This window comes from Salvelinus fontinalis, chromosome 1 (assembly GCF_029448725.1).
Source record: "Salvelinus fontinalis isolate EN_2023a chromosome 1, ASM2944872v1, whole genome shotgun sequence".
NCBI lineage: Eukaryota > Metazoa > Chordata > Actinopteri > Salmoniformes > Salmonidae > Salvelinus > Salvelinus fontinalis.
The window spans coordinates 86137597-86155688 of record NC_074665.1 but is presented as its reverse complement, the minus strand read 5'-3'; the positions used below and the strand labels follow the sequence as shown (position 1 = coordinate 86155688).

General features: G+C 42.6%; 1 protein-coding gene across 3 annotated transcripts in view; it reads left to right on the top strand.

The window, feature by feature from the left end:
• The first annotated feature begins 390 nt into the window (after window positions 1–390).
• LOC129863111 (protein kinase C epsilon type) overlaps window positions 391–18092 on the top strand; it is a 267995-nt gene continuing 250293 nt past the window's right edge. For all 3 annotated transcript variants that reach the window (XR_008760938.1, XR_008760937.1, XM_055935076.1), the window contains exon 1: window positions 391–1819. Coding sequence is in view for 1 of the 3 variants with exons in the window: in XM_055935076.1 (XP_055791051.1) it covers window positions 1472–1819 (348 nt within the window). In the remaining 2 variants the exon portion in view is untranslated. The remainder of the gene's footprint in view (window positions 1820–18092) is intronic.

Below are 18092 nucleotides of genomic sequence, written 5' to 3'. Positions count from 1 at the left end.
AATGAGACGTTTGAAGTTAAAGGCCAGACAGCCGGGATGCACTGTCGGGATCAAACACACTTTATTTGTGGCTCAATAAAAATGTAGATATGTTGGCTATCTTCATGTTTTATGGGTTATTAATCTGGTCGCAAAAAAATACAAATCCTATGACTAACAAAATGCTAAACAAGTGAGTATTATTGTCATTCAAAACCTATTGCCCTATGATCATAATAATCGGCTACAATATGGTTTTATGTTTTGGAAAACAGATACACGTCTTACATTATTAGAGCTATCGGTGTAATTCAGGTGCGACAGTCAGTGTTATGGCCAGTATAAGATAATCATCTGTTGCAAATACCAGACATACCCTGCTTGTTACAGTAATAACCTTGCTACTCGGTGGATAGACCTATCAAACACAGTAATGAGCCTCCCCGATATGTTTCCGAAAAGACAATGATGTAATCATTAGGCCTACTCCAGCACATCATATCCGTATCTGTCACTTGAGCCCTTGGATGCGCCTCTGTCCTGCCAGCCTGGTCGACTCGCCTACACTGCCAGTTGTGTTGCACTCCCCCATCTGGCATAGACAAGGCGCAGCGCGCCTCAGAGAAAGAAACTGACGTGTTTTGCGCATTTCCTGCACCAGTGTTTAGACGGTCGGAGGAGAAAAGGGAGGTGTGCAGGAAACCAACAACAGCAACGGCGAGAAAACAGCCTGGGAGTATAAGGAGCGAACAGAAACCAAGAACAGCAACGACGAGAAAACAGCCTGGGAGTTTAAGGAGCAAACTGAAACCAAGTACAGCAACGGCAAGAAAACAGCCTGGGAGTATAAGGAGCGAACAGAAATCAAGAAAACCACAACAGTCGACCTGCAACTATACACTGCTTGAGCAATTCACAAGTCGGGTAGCCGGTTTGGGAAACATCCCAGATGCTCGGCGAGGAGGCAGCAGTCTCTCCCAACCGTGGAATACGAGTGTTTCCAAAGCCTAGTGGAGTTGCCGAGGATAGTTTTGATATATTTTGCTCTGTCGTGTTGCGGTTTGGGTAGGCTGTTGACATTCCAACTGCTGCATGGTCGTATTTTTCCTTCATATAAGCTTCTCAAGACGTGTATTTATTATATTCAAAAGAAAGGCTTTGTCTGGTTAAACGCCAAATGTGGATTATCATTGGGAAATCCAAGGCTGCCAGAGAGCAAAAACGAGACAATTTACTCTCACTAGACTGTTTCGGGAGGACTGATTTGCATCCGATTGGTAGGCTATGTGTGTACTAGAGTGAGACGGGACAGCATTTTCCCGTTACATTCAAGTCTCAACCCATTCAAACCGTGGTCTTAATTTGAGGATTCAAACAATACATAAAACTAGGACAAATGATTTATGACCAGTTGAAGTGTTTGGGTTAAAGGAATATATTGTAAACAACCACTCTTGTTCCAAGTCCTATTGAGGAGGATTACATCACCGCCATGGTGGTTTTCAATGGGTTATTGAAGATCAAGATTTGTGAGGCGTTGGACTTGAAACCGACAGCTTGGTCTCTCAGGCATGCGGTCGGCCCAAAGACCCAGACTTTTCTCTTAGACACATACATTGCACTAAACGTGGATGACTCGCGTGTGGGCCAAACTTCCACCAAACAGAAAACCAACAGCCCTGCGTGGAACGACGAGTTCGTTACGGAGGTGCATGACGGAAGGAAAATCGAACTGTCGGTGTTTCACGACGCGCCAATTGGATATGACGATTTCGTGGCCAACTGCATCATACAGTTCGAAGATATATTGCAGAATGGCAGTAAGCACTACGAGGAATGGGTATGCTTTGGCCCCTTTTTATTTAGTGTTCCTTGAGCATAATGCCTTTATGTTTTGTTTTCATCTCACCCTCAGCATCCTCATGCCCTTACGATTAGACTCAATTATTATACAAGGTCTCCATTACTATTTTGCAAAACAGTCTAGGCCTTGAATTAATGTTCCTTTATCATTAACATCACCATCACGAAAGCCACTGGCTGGCATCCATCCACCATTGGTTTCCATGCACTCTAGGTCACCTGTATCATGCCAGGATCTGATAGATCTATGCGCAAATAACCCTGTTGCGTAGGAACGGTGGAGAGGAGGGTGCTTACAATCCTGTCATAAATATTCCTATCAGCTGCGATGTAGGCAGCCTGCATTCTGAGAAAAGCCACATGTTTTCATGTCAAAAGCAAGAGTGAGTTAAAATCCGATGTGGAATGGGAATGCCAGGCAGGTAGGCCTGTAAGGCTGTGTTTACACAGGCAGACCAATTTTGACCCCCCCCCACACACTAATTGTTGTTCTGATAATGGAATTCCGAACACGTCATGCATCTACATTTACATGTGTCCACCATATCCACATTTTGTCTTCCCGTGTTCCCGCACTATATTCAAATGCCAGTATGCATTCTGCAAATGGTGGAATAGGCAACGCTAACTAGCCAGCTAACCTATGTAACGTAAACTAGTGTCAACTCTTACATCGCCTTGGTCCGTACAATTGACCCCTATTTTAGCTCCCCAAAAACGTAATACTTGCAGATCAACTGTAATTTCAATACCATTGTAAAGCACAATTTCTCCCCTTTCCAACAGAATTCATGCCGAGACCTTCACGCTGCCCGTTTCTGCATAATTCAAGAAGGCAATGAGCTCCTTCGGGTCTTTTAAAAAATGGCGGGTGGGGAAGCGAAAATAATGCGTGAGAAGGACAGATGTCGTGTGGGAACTGCTTTTTTCACTCGATCTGTCCAACTTATCACCTTGTCGCCTCTAAAATGTAAATAAAACACTATACAGAGTTTATATAATGTGTCATTACATACCTATTTGAAGGTTTGTGTCGAATTTGAATCGGGTTTTTAGGGCGGTGCTAAAGTGATCTTAGAAGTAAACAGCGGCTTTGAGAATGATGATCGCATGCAATGATGACGAAAAAAATGACTAGGTATCCCCCCTTACCCCCGTCACTCTCCATTTCTTGTTTTTAAACGATGAGAGAAGTGCTACACCTGGTGGAGAAAGATTGTAAGACAGAAAAAGTTGCTTTATGCGTGATGTACGTTACGACATGACACGTCAAGATGTAACGGAGTGTCAGTTTTTTGAACTTTTCTCCAATACTATAGAGCCATTACCATGTTGATCAACGCTTGAATAGAAACCTAGTTTACACCCCCGATTTTGAAGTCAACACAGTCGCTACAGTTCCATTAGTTTTCTTTGTAGCTTCGTTTGAATGTTGCGGTTACGCACATTTGTACGGAATGGGGTGAGTTTACGCTAGCTAGCAAGCAAAGCTAAATGGATTGCAAACGGGTTAGCATGACTCTCGTTTTTCTAAATATTAGTTAGCTGACTAGCATTTATGAGGCCAGCAAACACGTTCCTCTCACTCTAGAAACGTATTTCCTCCAACTTTATAATAAGAAGGTGCCTCGGTCCCAAAACACAAGTTCCCGGGAGACTTGTGGGAGTAGTGTTGATGGCGTCACCCGCTGCATGCCTTTCGGTAGCCTGATTGTATCCAGACTGAGGAGAAATCCTCACACAATGTAACACAGCCCACCTCCTGATGTGGTCATCCAGATCTTAACACAATCAGACCAAAAAGCGACTTGTGTGCGTCTAGACCCGTCATTTCAATGGCAAATTCATATTCTGATAGCAGAAGTTAAGTGTCAAGGTTAGACATGACTTGAGAGCGCTATTGCTGAGCCTGTGACAACTTGCAATTGATTTGTCATTTCCATATGTCTTGGAAACCATGATGCCCTTGAGATGGAATGCTAATGGGGACAAAAGTCCACATACAGAGAAGTCTTTCACAACCTTCCAGATAAATACTGGAATCATGAGGTTGCCTTAGGGCCATATGCTCTCTTTTATAAGATAGGCAGCTGCAGACTCATTTGAGAAGACATGCAGCACATGATTACACCTAATGAAGGGTCATGAACATGTGGTGCCGACAGACTGTTTTACAAAATCTACAATCGTCCACCAAATTAGATGATAAATGCTATGTCCAACACATCTACAATAAACACTGACATGTTGTTTGGATTATGATGAGACAGATCATGTGACAGATAATGTTATACCTTATGATAGTCTGTGAGTACGGTTACATGCACACAATAATATGATTACTGTGAATAGTCCGCTTAATATAAAAGTTTGATTTAAACATTTACATGCTTTATTCCCTAAAAATCCTGTTTACATGGACACATCTGAAATCAGGCTAGCTGATGGGACTTTAATAAATGCAGAAAATCGCCAATCAAAATAAACGTTCTACCCCAGCGACCAATGACCATGTTATTTTTGTGATGCCTATTTGATTCTGAGTACGGACATATAAAGTTTGTATGTGAAAACAATTTCTAAGATGCATAACATTACTTTCAGTTTTCCCGAACTGACTTTACTCGCGCAAAGGCTGAAGGACACTTGCTCTGCTGGTGATGGCACATGCACAGATCAAATACAGTGCTGTGACTCTGATTAAGGCATTTACACAACCTAATCATTTAGGGCTCATCTGTTTTAATCAGCTTAAGCTTACTTCGATTATGACTTTACGCCGATTAAGATAAGCAGAGTATGGTGTTTACATGACTAATGCCATACTCAGCCTATTGCCAAATTCAGTTTAATATTGCATTATTAGTGTGCATGTAAACATACTCTGTATGAGGAAGGATAAGGATATTTTACCTTTGTATTCCAAGCATGAAAACTATAGGCTGAATCCCTTCAACATAGGCACACCTTCCTCAAGATTTCCACTACAGGAGAGTGGGTGAGGGTGAGGTTCCCTGAAGGGAAGTAGGCCAAGTGTTGTGGACATCTACATATCCTTACAGGTTCTGTCCCCAAGGACATCCACATATCAGCATCTTTCCTGACTACATCACTTCACATACACTGCCCAACATAATAGAAACATAAGACCTCCACTAAAACATAGTTCATCAATATGTCATTACAGTATGAGATTGAACTGCATGTGTTCCGGTACCCGATTACCACATCCAGAACTCCAGAGCTGTTCATATTAGTCCATGATAACAATGCTGATTATAAAATCATAGACAGGAACAAAAGTTTTTAAAAAATCTAATAATCTAGATACTCCTCACCACTGATAATCAGTGGTGAGATGGATAACATGGACATCTTATAGTAAAGGGTATATTAACAATAATACTGTGACTATTCATTGTCTTGAAAGGCAATTCTGTTCCTCAGTATGCCACTAAAGTAAAGGCTATTATGACACTTTCCCTGTGAGGGAGGAACATTTTCATAAATACTGGGTGGCTTTATTCCTCTTGTGAGTAGTTCTGTTATCCTGGCCTCGGCGTGGCAGATGGATAGGTGGGCTCTGTTCTCCTGGCCTCGGCGTGGCAGATGGATAGGTGTGCTCTGTTCTCCTGGCCTCGGCGTGGCAGATGGAAAGGTGGGCTCTGTTCTCCTGGCCTCGGTGTGGCAGATGGATAGGTGGGCTCTGTTCTCCTGGCCTCGGCGTGGCAGATGGATAGGTGGGCTCTGTTCTCCTGGCCTCGGCGTGGCAGATGGATAGGTGGGCTCTGTTCTCCTGGCCTCGGCGTGGCAGATGGATAGGTGGGCTCTGTTCTCTTGGCCTCGGCGTGGCAGATGGATAGGTGGGCTCTGTTCTCCTGGCCTCGGCGTGGCAGATGGATAGGTGGGCTCTGTTCTCCTGGACTCGGCGTGGCAGGTGGATAGATAAGTGTGCTCTGTTATCCTGGCCTCGGCGTGGCAGATGGATAGATAGGTGTGCTCTGTGATCCTGGCCTTGGCGTGCCAGGTGGATAGATAGGTGTGCTCTGTGACCCTGGCCTTGGCGTGCCAGGTGGATAGATAGGTGTGCTCTGTGATCCTGGCCTTTGGCATGGCAGGTGGATAGATAGGTGTGCTCTGTTATCTTGGCCTTGGCGTGGCAGGTGGATAGATAGGTGTGCTCTGTTATCTTGGCCTTGGCGTGGCAGATGGATAGATAGGTGTGCTCTGTGATCCTGGCCTTTGGCATGGCAGGTGGATAGATAGGTGTGCTCTGTTATCTTGGCCTTGGCGTGGCAGGTGGATAGATAGGTGTGCTCTGTTATCTTGGCCTTGGCATGGCAGGTGGTTAGATAGGTGTGCTCTGTTATCTTGGCCTTGGCATGGCAGGTGGATAGATAGGTGTGCTCTGTTATCTTGGCCTTGGCGTGGCAGGTAGATAGATAGGTGTGCTCTGTGATCCTGGCCTTTGCATGGCAGGTGGATAGATAGGTGTGCTCTGTTATCTTGGCCTTGGCGTGGCAGGTGGATAGATAGGTGTGCTCTGTGATCCTGGCCTGTACTCTTCTGGCAGACAGCTTTCACATACAGTACAGGCTGAAGAGGAATCTCTTGTCTTTGTTGTCCAGTATATTTGTCACATGCACAGGATACACATGGTACACAGTACAAGGAAATGCTGACATACAGGTTCACTCTCGACAGTGTGTCTGAGGTAGGCGGGAGCTTGGATTATTGATTAGACTATCAGGTCTATTGTGGGGTGGAGGAGAAGGTATGCAGCTCGTTGACGGTCTGGGGAAGCTCAGGGCAATAGAGTTTCTGTCTGTTTGACTTGTCGGGCTGGGAATGTTCTGTGCTGACGTTGATTGATCAGGCTCTGTCATCGCCTTGCATGTCTCAGGAGGGTGTGCTTGGTTCATAGCTCTACGGACGCTCTGTTCTCGGCTGGCTGGACTGGGCTGAAGGAGTTCTGTCCTTAGCTTACCCTCCCGCTCATTTTCACTTCTAGGTAGTTTGGAGATTGCATCCCTGGGAGCAAAATGTCAGTTTAGGGGTGTTGGTAAGTGCTAAGCATTGTGTATGTATTCCAGATGGAGAGACTGTTGTCCTGCTCTGACCTAAACAGCATTGCTCTCTGTGTCCTTTCCTTCCATCTCTCCTTTCTCCTTGTGTCCTTTCTTTCCATCTCTCCATGCTCTCGGTGTCCTTTCCTTCCATCTCTCCTTTCTCCTTGTGTCCTTTCTTTCCATCTCTCCATGCTCTCGGTGTCCTTTCCTTTCATCTCTCCTTGCTCCTTGTGTCCTTTCTTTCCATCTCTCCTTGTGTCCTTTCCTTACATCTCTCCTTGCTCCTTGTTTATGTGCAGCTCCTCATAGGTGGGCCTCATGATTACTGTCATGATTAATGCAAAGCATGTTGCCTAATTTAGAAGGCTTGCCAATGATTACTCCTCGAAGAATCTGTCTGAACTTGTACCCTGGTAGGAACGTGTAGACATGCAGTCTAAGATGCAGAGGTGTATGCCTGCACAGACATAGTACTCTCTCTCTCGCTCTCGCTCTCGCTCTCGCTCTCTCGCTCTCTCGCTCTCTCTCTCTCTCTGGGCCTTTGTGAGTTTCTGTGACTGTTAGAACTTGTTAATTAGGAGGCTTGAGCAGGAGTTGGTATAGTATGGCTTTGATTGTAGACTATCCAAGACAATGAGAAGTGTATTTGAGCTAATAAATTCCATACCGTTTTAGTCAACAATAGCTGTGTAAAACATCTTCATTTGCTTTCAGTCAAGGCAGTCAGTCCAGCAGAGTTGGTAATAGGGAGAGTGAAGCGTGAGATTGTCCGGCTGTGTAAACTTCAGTGGCTGAGTGTTATGAGGGTGGGGGTGAAACAGTAGGTGTCAGCCTGGGCAGGCCTCTTTGTCTGGGCGCCTCCTGTGTCTGCCTTATCCTCAGACAGCAGCTGCATCTATCCCCCTCCTGTCTCTATGCTAGCCACAGGCTTCGTAGCCTCTCTCTGTCTCTCTCCACATCCTGTCTCATTGCTAGCCCCAGGCTTCGTAGCCCCCCCCCCCGTCTCTATGCTAGCCCAGACTTCGTATGCCTCTCTCTGCCTCTCTCCCCCTCCTGTCTCTATGCTAGCCCCAGGCTTCGTATCCTCTCTCCCCCTCCTGTCTCATTGCTAGCCCCAGGCCTCGTAGCCTCTCTCCCCCTCCTGTCTCATTGCTAGCCCCAGGCTCCGTAGCCCCCCCCCCCCCTCCTGTCTCTATGCTAGCCCAGACTTCGTATGCCTCTCTCTGCCTCTCTCCCCCTCCTGTCTCATTGCTAGCCCCAGGCTTCGTAGCCCCCCCCCCCTCCTGTCTCTATGCTAGCCCCAGGCTTCGTAGCCTCTCTCTTTCCCTCACCCCCTCCTATCTAATTGCTAGCCCCAGGCTTCGTATCCTCTCTCCCCCTCCTGTCTCATTGCTAGCCCCAGGCCTCATAGCCTCTATCCCCGTCCTGTCTCATTGCTAGCCCCAGGCTTCGTATCCTCTCTCCCACTCCTGTCTCTATGCTAGCCCCAGGCTTCGTAGCCTCTCTCTTTCCATCACCCCCTCCTATCTCATTGCTAGCCCCAGGCTTCGTATCCTCTCTCCCCCTTCTGTCTCATTGCTAGCCCAAGGCCTCGTAGCCTCTATCCCCCTCCTGTCTCTATGCTAGCCCCAGGCTTCGTATCCTCTCTCCCCCTTCTGTCTCATTGCTAGCCCAAGGCCTCGTAGCCTCTATCCCCCTCCTGTCTCTATGCTAGCCCCAGGCTTCGTAGCCTCTCTCTTTCCCTCACCCCCTCCTATCTCATTGCTAGCCCCAGGCTTCGTATCCTCTCTCCCCCTCCTGTCGCATTGCTAGCCCCAGGCCTCATAGCCTCTATCCCCCTCCTGTCTCATTGCTAGCCCCAGGCTTCGTAGCCTCTCTCCCCCTCCTGTCTCTATGCTAGCCCAGACTTCGTAGCCTCTCTCTGCCTCTCTCCCACTCCTGTTTCATTGCTAGCCCCAGGCTTCGTAGCTTTTCTACCCTTCCTGTCTCATTGCTAGCCTCATTGAATTTGACTTAACTCCAGTGTGAATGTGTGTGTGTGACAGAGCGCGAAAGAGCGGCAGAGGCAGAAACGGAGAGTGAGCATGTGTGATGGAGTAAGAGAGAGTGTGAGAGCCAGGGGGAGAGCTCTCTCTGAACCTCTGGTGGGATTCCATCCTTACTTGAGTATCGTAGAGGAGAACTAGGGGGCCACATCGTGTTTGATGGTCTTGTAACACCATTCTTTCTTTTTATAAACCCTAGAGAATGGGAACAATTATTTTTTTCTGCACAATAAAGTTGCTTAGATCTGAACGGGCTGATTATGGAGCCATTCTGTTTTTAGAAATGATCAACAAAGTAAACAAACCTGTCTGAACCTGTTGGCCCAATTGTTTGGTGCATCAGTCAGGCACATAAAATGTGGATGTGCCGGTGTACTTGTATGTGTGACCACACTTTTGAGTGTTGAACTACCACGTGTTCCCTAGAAATGCTCCATGCCCTATAGGTAGGACAGGCACAAACTGCCCGAACTAGCAGTACCCTACTTCTTCTTCTACTTCTTCTTCATCTACTACTTCAGCTTGTTAGATATTACTGCTACTACTACTTCACCTACTACTTCTTCATCTACTACTTCAGCTTGTTAGATATTACTGCTCTGTCAGAACTAGAAGCACAAGCATTTCGCTACACTCGCATTAACATCTGCTAACCATATGTATGTTACCAATACATTTTTATTAAATTTAATTTTTTCTACTCATTCAACTACTACTTCTTCATTTACTATTTCTTCATCTACTACTTCTTCATCTTCTACTACTTCTTCATCTACTACTTCATCCGCTACTACTTCATCAACTACTAATTCTTCATCTTCTACTTCTTCATGTACTACTTAATCCTTTACTACGTCATCCACTACTACTTCATCAACTACTACTTTTTGATCTAATATTTAATCTACTACTTCTTTGTGTACTACTTCTTTATCTACTACTTCATCAGCTACTACTTCTTCATCTTTTACATCATAATCTAGTACTTCATCCTCTACTACTTCTTCAACTACTACTTTTTCATCTACTACTTCGTGTACAACTTCATAAACTACTACTTCTTCCTCTACTACTCTGTGTACTACTTCTTCATCTACTACTTCTTAATATTTTACATCATAATCTACTACTTCTTGATCTACTACTTCTTTGTGTACTACTTCATAATCCTCTACTTCTTCATCTACTACTTCATAACTACTACTTCTTCATCTACTACTTTGTGTCTAACCCGAGGTGAGTGATCGCTGTCCTGATATCCAGAAGCTCTTTTTTGCCAAAAGATACGGTTGCAGAAACATTATGTACAAAATCAGTTACAAATAACGTGGAAAAAACACATAATAGCACAATTGGTTGGGCGCCCGTAAAACTGCTGCCGTTTCTTCCGGCGCCATTTTAACACAACGTGTTTACCATTTTGAAGAAGCAAAATATTTCTTATTGTCAGACAAACAAGAAATAAGATAAACAACTGAAAACTTGAGCGTGCATAACTATTCACCCCCTGTAACGGCACTCGTCGGATGAAGAAGGAGCAGCGTGGTAGGCGTTCATGATATTTAATAACCTGAACACCGCAACAAAATAACAAAGTAGAACAAATTAAAGCGCACAGTTCTGTCAGGCAACAAAAACAGCTAAACAGAAAATAACTACCCACAAAACCCAACGGAAAAGGACAACTTATATATGATCCCCAATCAGAGACAACAATAGACAGCTGCCTCTGATTGGGAACCACACAAACATAGAAATAAAGAAACTAGAATGCCCACCTTAGTCACACCCTGGCCTAACCAAAATAGAGAATAAAAGCCTCTCTATGGCCAGGGCATGACACCCCCACAAAGCCAATAATTTGTAGAGACACCTTTTGCAGCATTTACAGCTGCAAGTCTATTGGGGTATGTCTCTATAAGCTTGGCACATCTAGCCATTGGGATTTTTGCACATTCTTCAAGGCAAAACTGCTCCAGCTCCTTCAAGTTGGATGGGTTCCGCTGGTGTACAGCAATCTTTAAATCATACAACAGATTCTCAATTGGATTGAGGTCTGAGCTTTGACTAGGCCATTCCAAGACCGTTAAATGTTTCCCCTTAATCCACTTAAGTGTTGCTTTAGCAGTATGCCTAGGGTCCTGCTGGAAGGTGTCTCAAATCTCTAGAAGACTGAAACAGGTTTCCCTCAAGAATTTCCCTGTATTTAGCGCCATCCATCATTCCTTCAATTCTGACCAGTTTCCCAGTCCCTGCCGATGTGCTTCTTCCTCTAGTTCTTCTTCATCTGATACTTCATAAGCTACTACTTCTTCAACTACTACTTCATAGTAGGCGGCGGCAGGTAGCCTAGTGGTTAGAGCGTTGGGCCAGTAACCAAAAGGTTGTTAGATCGAATCTCCGAGCTGACAAGGTAAAAATGTGTTGTTCTGCCCCTGAACAAGGCAGTTAACCCACTGTTCCTAGGCTGTCATTAGTAATAAGAATTTGGTCTTAACTGACTTGCCTAGTTAAATAAAGCTAATAAAAAAAGAACTATTACTTCTTCGTGTACTACTTCTTCATCTACTACTTCTTCAACTACAACTTCCTCATCTACTTCTTTTGGTCAGAATTGAACCAGTTTAGGAAATGTGTTGTTTATTATTCTATAAATATGAATTATTATTCTATAATTTTCTTTCTCTTCCTTCCCCCGTTCCTTGATCTCTTTCTATCTCTCCGTCCTCTGCATTGCCATTACAGAGGAAATGGTTTGCTGTAATTGTTTGTGATGGATTGTGTGTGCAGGCCCTGCTGTGTGTTGTTCAGCAGCAGCAGTGATGACAGTAGAAGCAGCACTCATTTTGAACAGTGAGTTAATCCCTGAAATATGTCAGTGCTCAGCTCCACTGTGGGCATACCAGGAGCATTCAACCGCATTCAACAGATCTCTGACTTTGCCCTCCCCCAGTCCTAACCCCTAACCTTAACCTCAAGGAAAGGGAAAAAACTGACTTGAGATCAGCGTTTAGAAGTAACTTCTCTTATCAACTCAACGACCACACAATGTGTTTGGGGGACTGTTAAACAGGTGTACCGAGCTGCACTCCCGTGGGGAGGAACTTAAAAAACAGGTGTACCATTGATTGGGGATTGTTAACAGAGGTTACAGGGAAGGTTTAGATGAGTGTTGAGAGGGTTTGTGCATGACAACCAGGACGTGTTCAGATCAACACATAGGCTATTCCACCAGAATTGGGGTCAATTAGTAATTGAAAACAATTTAATGTAAGTCATTCATTGTCAGCCCAATGTCCAAACCATATTTCACTCCACTCTAGGTTAACTGGGTGCAAACAGACCTTTTCACATAGCTGTGATAAGCACTACTTAACATAATTTACTGTTTGTCAATGTCTCTGACAACCAGGTGAGAAGCACTCCACATGACATGATACATCACATTAGCCTTAGGATAGGACAGTATCTCCCTTACTCCCTAGGCACTGCAATCCCGGTGTATCTTTACTGCTCCAGACAATTTCCTGATGTTGTTGACTTTTCTGGGAGGTGGACATGTTGAGAAAAGTTTTCTAGTTCTTCCTTTCATAGACGCTGGGAGACAAGTGGTGGATGGCTTTAGGGATCAGCTTTGACATAGAGAGTGTGTAGGACCCAGGCATCAGGAGTCAACGCCTGGTCTCACGCACGCACGCACGCACGCACGCACGCACGCACGCACGCACGCACGCACGCACACACACACACACACACACACACACACACACACATATATATATATATATATATATATATATATATATATATATATATATATATACAGTGATCCCTCGCCACTTCGCGGTTCACTTATCGCGGATTCGCTATTTCATAATGCATTTTTTTTTTTTTGGTGCATTGTGCTCTGCATTCTGATTCGCTAAAAACTCACTCCCTCTTCTTGTATCAAAACATGCTACGAATTGTGCTATCATTTTGTCGTCTCGTGCAGTTATGTGTACGTACATAAAACAGCTTGGCAAATTTACATTAAGTTGGCCAAATTATCTTGTAATTTCGAACATCTCCTAAACCCATAATGTCGACGAAACGCTCTGAAGAGCAGTGAAACGGCCTACACGTGAGTCACTGTATTTGTATACATGTAATAGTTGCTAATTGTAAAAAAAAAAAAAAGTTTTCTATTTCGCGGATTTCACTTATCGCGGGTCATTTTCGGAACGTAACCCCCGCGATAAACGAGGGATTACCTGTATATATATATATCAGCCCCCCACCTGCCTCCCTACTGAGCTGTCTCCTCACCCCGTCCACAAACTCATTCTCATAATCCCAGTTAATCTCTCTCTTTGTCTCTCCCTGTCTCTTTCTATCCCTCTCTTTGTCTCTCCCTCTCTATCTCTCTCTTTCTACAGTTGAAGTCTGAGGTCATTTTCAACCTCTCCACAAATTTCTTGTTAACAAACTATAGTTTTGGCAAGTCGGTTAGGACATCTAATTTGTGCATGACAAAAGTTATTTTTCAAAAGATGGTTTACAGACAGATTATTTCACTTATAATTCACTGTATCACAATTCCAGTGGGTCAGAAGTTTACATACACTAAGTTGGCTGTGCCTTTAAACAGCTTGGAAAATTCCATAAAATGATGTCATGGCTTATTAAACCTTCTGATAGGCTAATTCACATTATTTGAGTTAATTTGAGGTGTACCTGTGGATGTATTTCAAGGTCTACCTTCAAACTCAGTGCCTCTTTGCTTGACATAATGGGAAAATCAAAAGAAATCAGCTAAAACCTCAGAAAGAAAACTGTAGACATCCACAAGTCTGGTTCATCCCTGGGAGCAATTTCCAAACACCTGAAGGTACCACGTTCAACTGTACAAACAATAGTACGCAAGTATAAACGCCATGGGACCACGCAGCTGCCATACCGCTCAGGAAGGAGATGTGTTCTGTCTCCTGGAGATGAACGTACTTTGGTATGAAAAGTGCAAATCAATCTCAGAACAACAGCAAAGGACCTTGTGGAGATGCTGGAGGAAACAGGTACAAAAGTATCTATATCCACAGTAAAATGAGTCCAATATCGACATAACCTGAAAGGCCACTCAGCAAGGAAGAAGCCACTGCTCCAAAACCGCCATAAAAAGCTAGACTACGGTTTGCAACTGCACATGGGGACAAAGATCGTACTTTATGGAGAAATGTCCTCTGGTCTGATGAAACAAAAATAGAACTGTTTGGCCATAATGACCATCGTTATGTTTGGAGGAAAAAGGGGGACGCTTGCAAGCCGAAGAACACCATCCCAACCGTGAAGCACGGGGGTGGCAGCATCATGTTGTGGGGGTGCTTTTCTGCATGAGGGACTGGTGCATTTCACAAAATAGATGGCATCATGACGAAGGAAAATTATGTGGATATATTGAAGCAGCATCTCAAGACATCAGTCAGGAAGTTAAAGCTTGGTCGCAAATGGGTCTTCCAAATGGACAATGACCCCAAGCGTACTTCCAAAGTTGTAGCAAAATGGCTTAAGGACAACAGAGTCAAGGTATTGGAGTGGCCATCACAATGCCCTGACCTCAGTCCTATAGAAAATCTGTAGGCAGAACTGAAAAAGCGTGTGCGAGCATGGAGGCCTACAAACCTGACTCAGTTACACCAGCTCTGTCAGGAGGAATGGGCCAAAATTCACCCAACTTATTGTGGGAAGCTTGTGGAAGGCTACCCGAAACATTTGACCCAAGTTATACAATTTAAAGGCAATGCTACCAAATACTAATTGAGTGTATGTAAACTTCTGACCCACTGGGAATGTGATGAAAGAAATGAAAGCTGAAATAAATCACTCTAGTATTATTCTGACATTTCACATTTTTAAAATAAAGTGGTGATCCTAAGACAGGGAATTTTTTATTAGGATTAAGACAATTAGGATTGTCAGGAATTGTGAAAAACTGAGTTTAAATGTATTTGGTTAAGGTGTATGTTAACTTCCAACTTCAACTGTGTATCTCTCTTTCTATATCCCTCTCTTTGTCTCTCCCTCTCTTTCTATTCTCTCTGTCTCTCTCTCTTTCTATTCTTTCTCTCTCTGTCTGTCTTTCTTTAAAGATGTAGAACACTGTTTCTCTATAATGATGTAGAACACTGTTTCTCTATAATGATGCATAGTACTGTACAACACTGTTTCTCTATAAAGATGTAGAACACTGTTTCTCTATAAAGATGTAGAACACTGTTTCTCTATAAAGATGTAGAACACTGTTTCTCTATGAAGATGCATAGTACTGTAGAACACTGTTTCTCTATGAAGATGTAGAACACTGTTTCTCTATGAAGATGTAGAACACTGTTTCTCTATAAAGATGCATAGTACTGTAGAACACTGTTTCTCTATGAAGATGCATAGTACTGTAGAACACTGTTTCTCTATGAAGATGCATAGTACTGTAGAACACTGTTTCTCTATGAAGATGCATAGTACTGTAGAACACTGTTTCTCTATGAAGATGTAGAACACTGTTTCTCTATAATGATGCATAGTACTGTAGAACACTGTTTCTCTATGAAGATGTAGAACACTGTTTCTCTATAATGATGCATAGTACTGTAGAACACTGTTTCTCTATGAAGATGTAGAACACTGTTTCTCTATAAAGATGTAGAACACTGTTTCTCTATGAAGATGTAGAACACTGTTTCTCTATAAAGATGTAGAACACTGTTTCTCTATGAAGATGTAGAACACTGTTTCTCTATAAAGATGTAGAACACTGTTTCTCTATGAAGATGTAGAACACTGTTTCTCTATAAAGATGTAGAACACTGTTTCTCTATAATGATGCATAGTACTGTAGAACACTGTTTCTCTATGAAGATGTAGAACACTGTTTCTCTATGAAGATGTAGAACACTGTTTCTCTATAAAGATGTAGAACACTGTTTCTCTATGAAGATGTAGAACACTGTTTCTCTATGAAGATGTAGAACACTGTTTCTCTATAAAGATGTAGAACACTGTTTCTCTATGAAGATGTAGAACACTGTTTCTCTATGAAGATGTAGAACACTGTTTCTCTATAATGATGCATAGTACTGTAGAACACTGTTTCTCTATGAAGATGTAGAACACTGTTTCTCTATAATGATGCATAGTACTGTAGAACACTGTTTCTCTATGAAGATGTAGAACACTTTCTCTATGAAGATGTAGAACACTGTTTCTCTATGAAGATGTAGAACACTGTTTCTCTATGAAAATGTAGAACACTGTTTCTCTATAATGATGCATAGTACTGTAGAACACTGTTTCTCTATAAAGATGTAGAACACTGTTTCTCTATAAAGATGTAGAACACTGTTTCTCTATAATGATGTAGAACACTGTTTCTCTATAATGATGTAGAACACTGTTTCTCTATAAAGATGTAGAACACTGTTTCTCTATAATGATGTAGAACACTGTTTCTCTATGAAGATGTAGAACACTGTTTCTCTATAAAGATGTAGAACACTGTTTCTCTATAATGATGTAGAACACTGTTTCTCTATAAAGATGTAGAACACTGTTTCTCTATAATGATGTAGAACACTGTTTCTCTATAAAGATGTAGAACACTGTTTCTCTATAAAGATGTAGAACACTGTTTCTCTATAATGATGTAGAACACTGTTTCTCTATAAAGATGTAGAACACTGTTTCTCTATAAAGATGTAGAACACTGTTTCTCTATGAAGATGTAGAACACTGTTTCTCTATGAAGATGTAGAACACTGTTTCTCTATGAAGATATAGAACACTGTTTCTCTATGAAGATGTAGAACACTGTTTCTCTATGAAGATATAGAACACTGTTTCTCTATGAAGATGTAGAACACTGTTTCTCTATAAAGATGTAGAACACTGTTTCTCTATAAAGATGTAGAACACTGTTTCTCTATGAAGATGTAGAACACTGTTTCTCTATGAAGATGTAGAACACTGTTTCTCTATGAAGATATAGAACACTGTTTCTCTATAAAGATGTAGAACACTGTTTCTCTATAAAGATGTAGAACACTGTTTCTCTATAAAGATGTAGAACACTGTTTCTCTATAAAGATGTAGAACACTGTTTCTCTATAAAGATGTAGAACACTGTTTCTCTATGAAGATGTAGAACACTGTTTCTCTATGAAGATGTAGAACACTGTTTCTCTATGAAGATGTAGAACACTGTTTCTCTATAATGATGTAGAACACTGTTTCTCTATAAAGATGTAGAACACTGTTTCTCTATAATGATGTAGAACACTGTTTCTCTATGAAGATGTAGAACACTGTTTCTCTATGAAGATGTAGAACACTGTTTCTCTATGAAGATGTAGAACACTGTTTCTCTATAATGATGCATAGTACTGTAGAACACTGTTTCTCTATAAAGATGCATAGTACTGTAGAACACTGTTCTAGAACACTGCTTGCATCAGTTACTTGATGTGGAATCGAGTTCCATGTAGTCATGGCTCTATGTAGTACTGTGTGCCTCTCATAGTCTGTTCTGGACTTGGGGACTGTGAAAAGACCTCTTATGGCATGTCTTGTGGGGTATGCATGGGTGTCCGAGCTGTGTGCCAGGAGTTTAGACAGACAGCTCGGTGCATTCAACATGTCAATACCTCATAAATACAAGTAGTGATGAAGTCAATCTCTCCTCCACTTTGAGCCAGGAGAGATTGACATTCATATTATTAATATTAGCTCTGTGTACATCCATGGGCTAGCCGTGCTGCCCTGTTCTGAGCCAATTGCAATTTTCCTTAGTCCTTTTTTTGGCACCTGACCACATGACTGAACAGTAGTCCAGGTTCGCCAAAACTAGAGCCTGTAGGACCAACCTTGTTAATAGTGTTGGTAAGAAGGTAGAGCATCACTTTATTATGGACAGACTTCTCCTCATCTTAGCTACTACTATATCAATATACTTTGACCATGACAGTTTACAATCTAGGGTTACTCCAAGGAGTTTAGTCATCTTAACTTGATCAATTTCCACATTTATTTATTACAAGATTTAGTTGAGCTTTAGGGTTTAGTGAATGTTTTGTCCCAAATAAAATGCTTTTAGTTTTAGAAATATTTA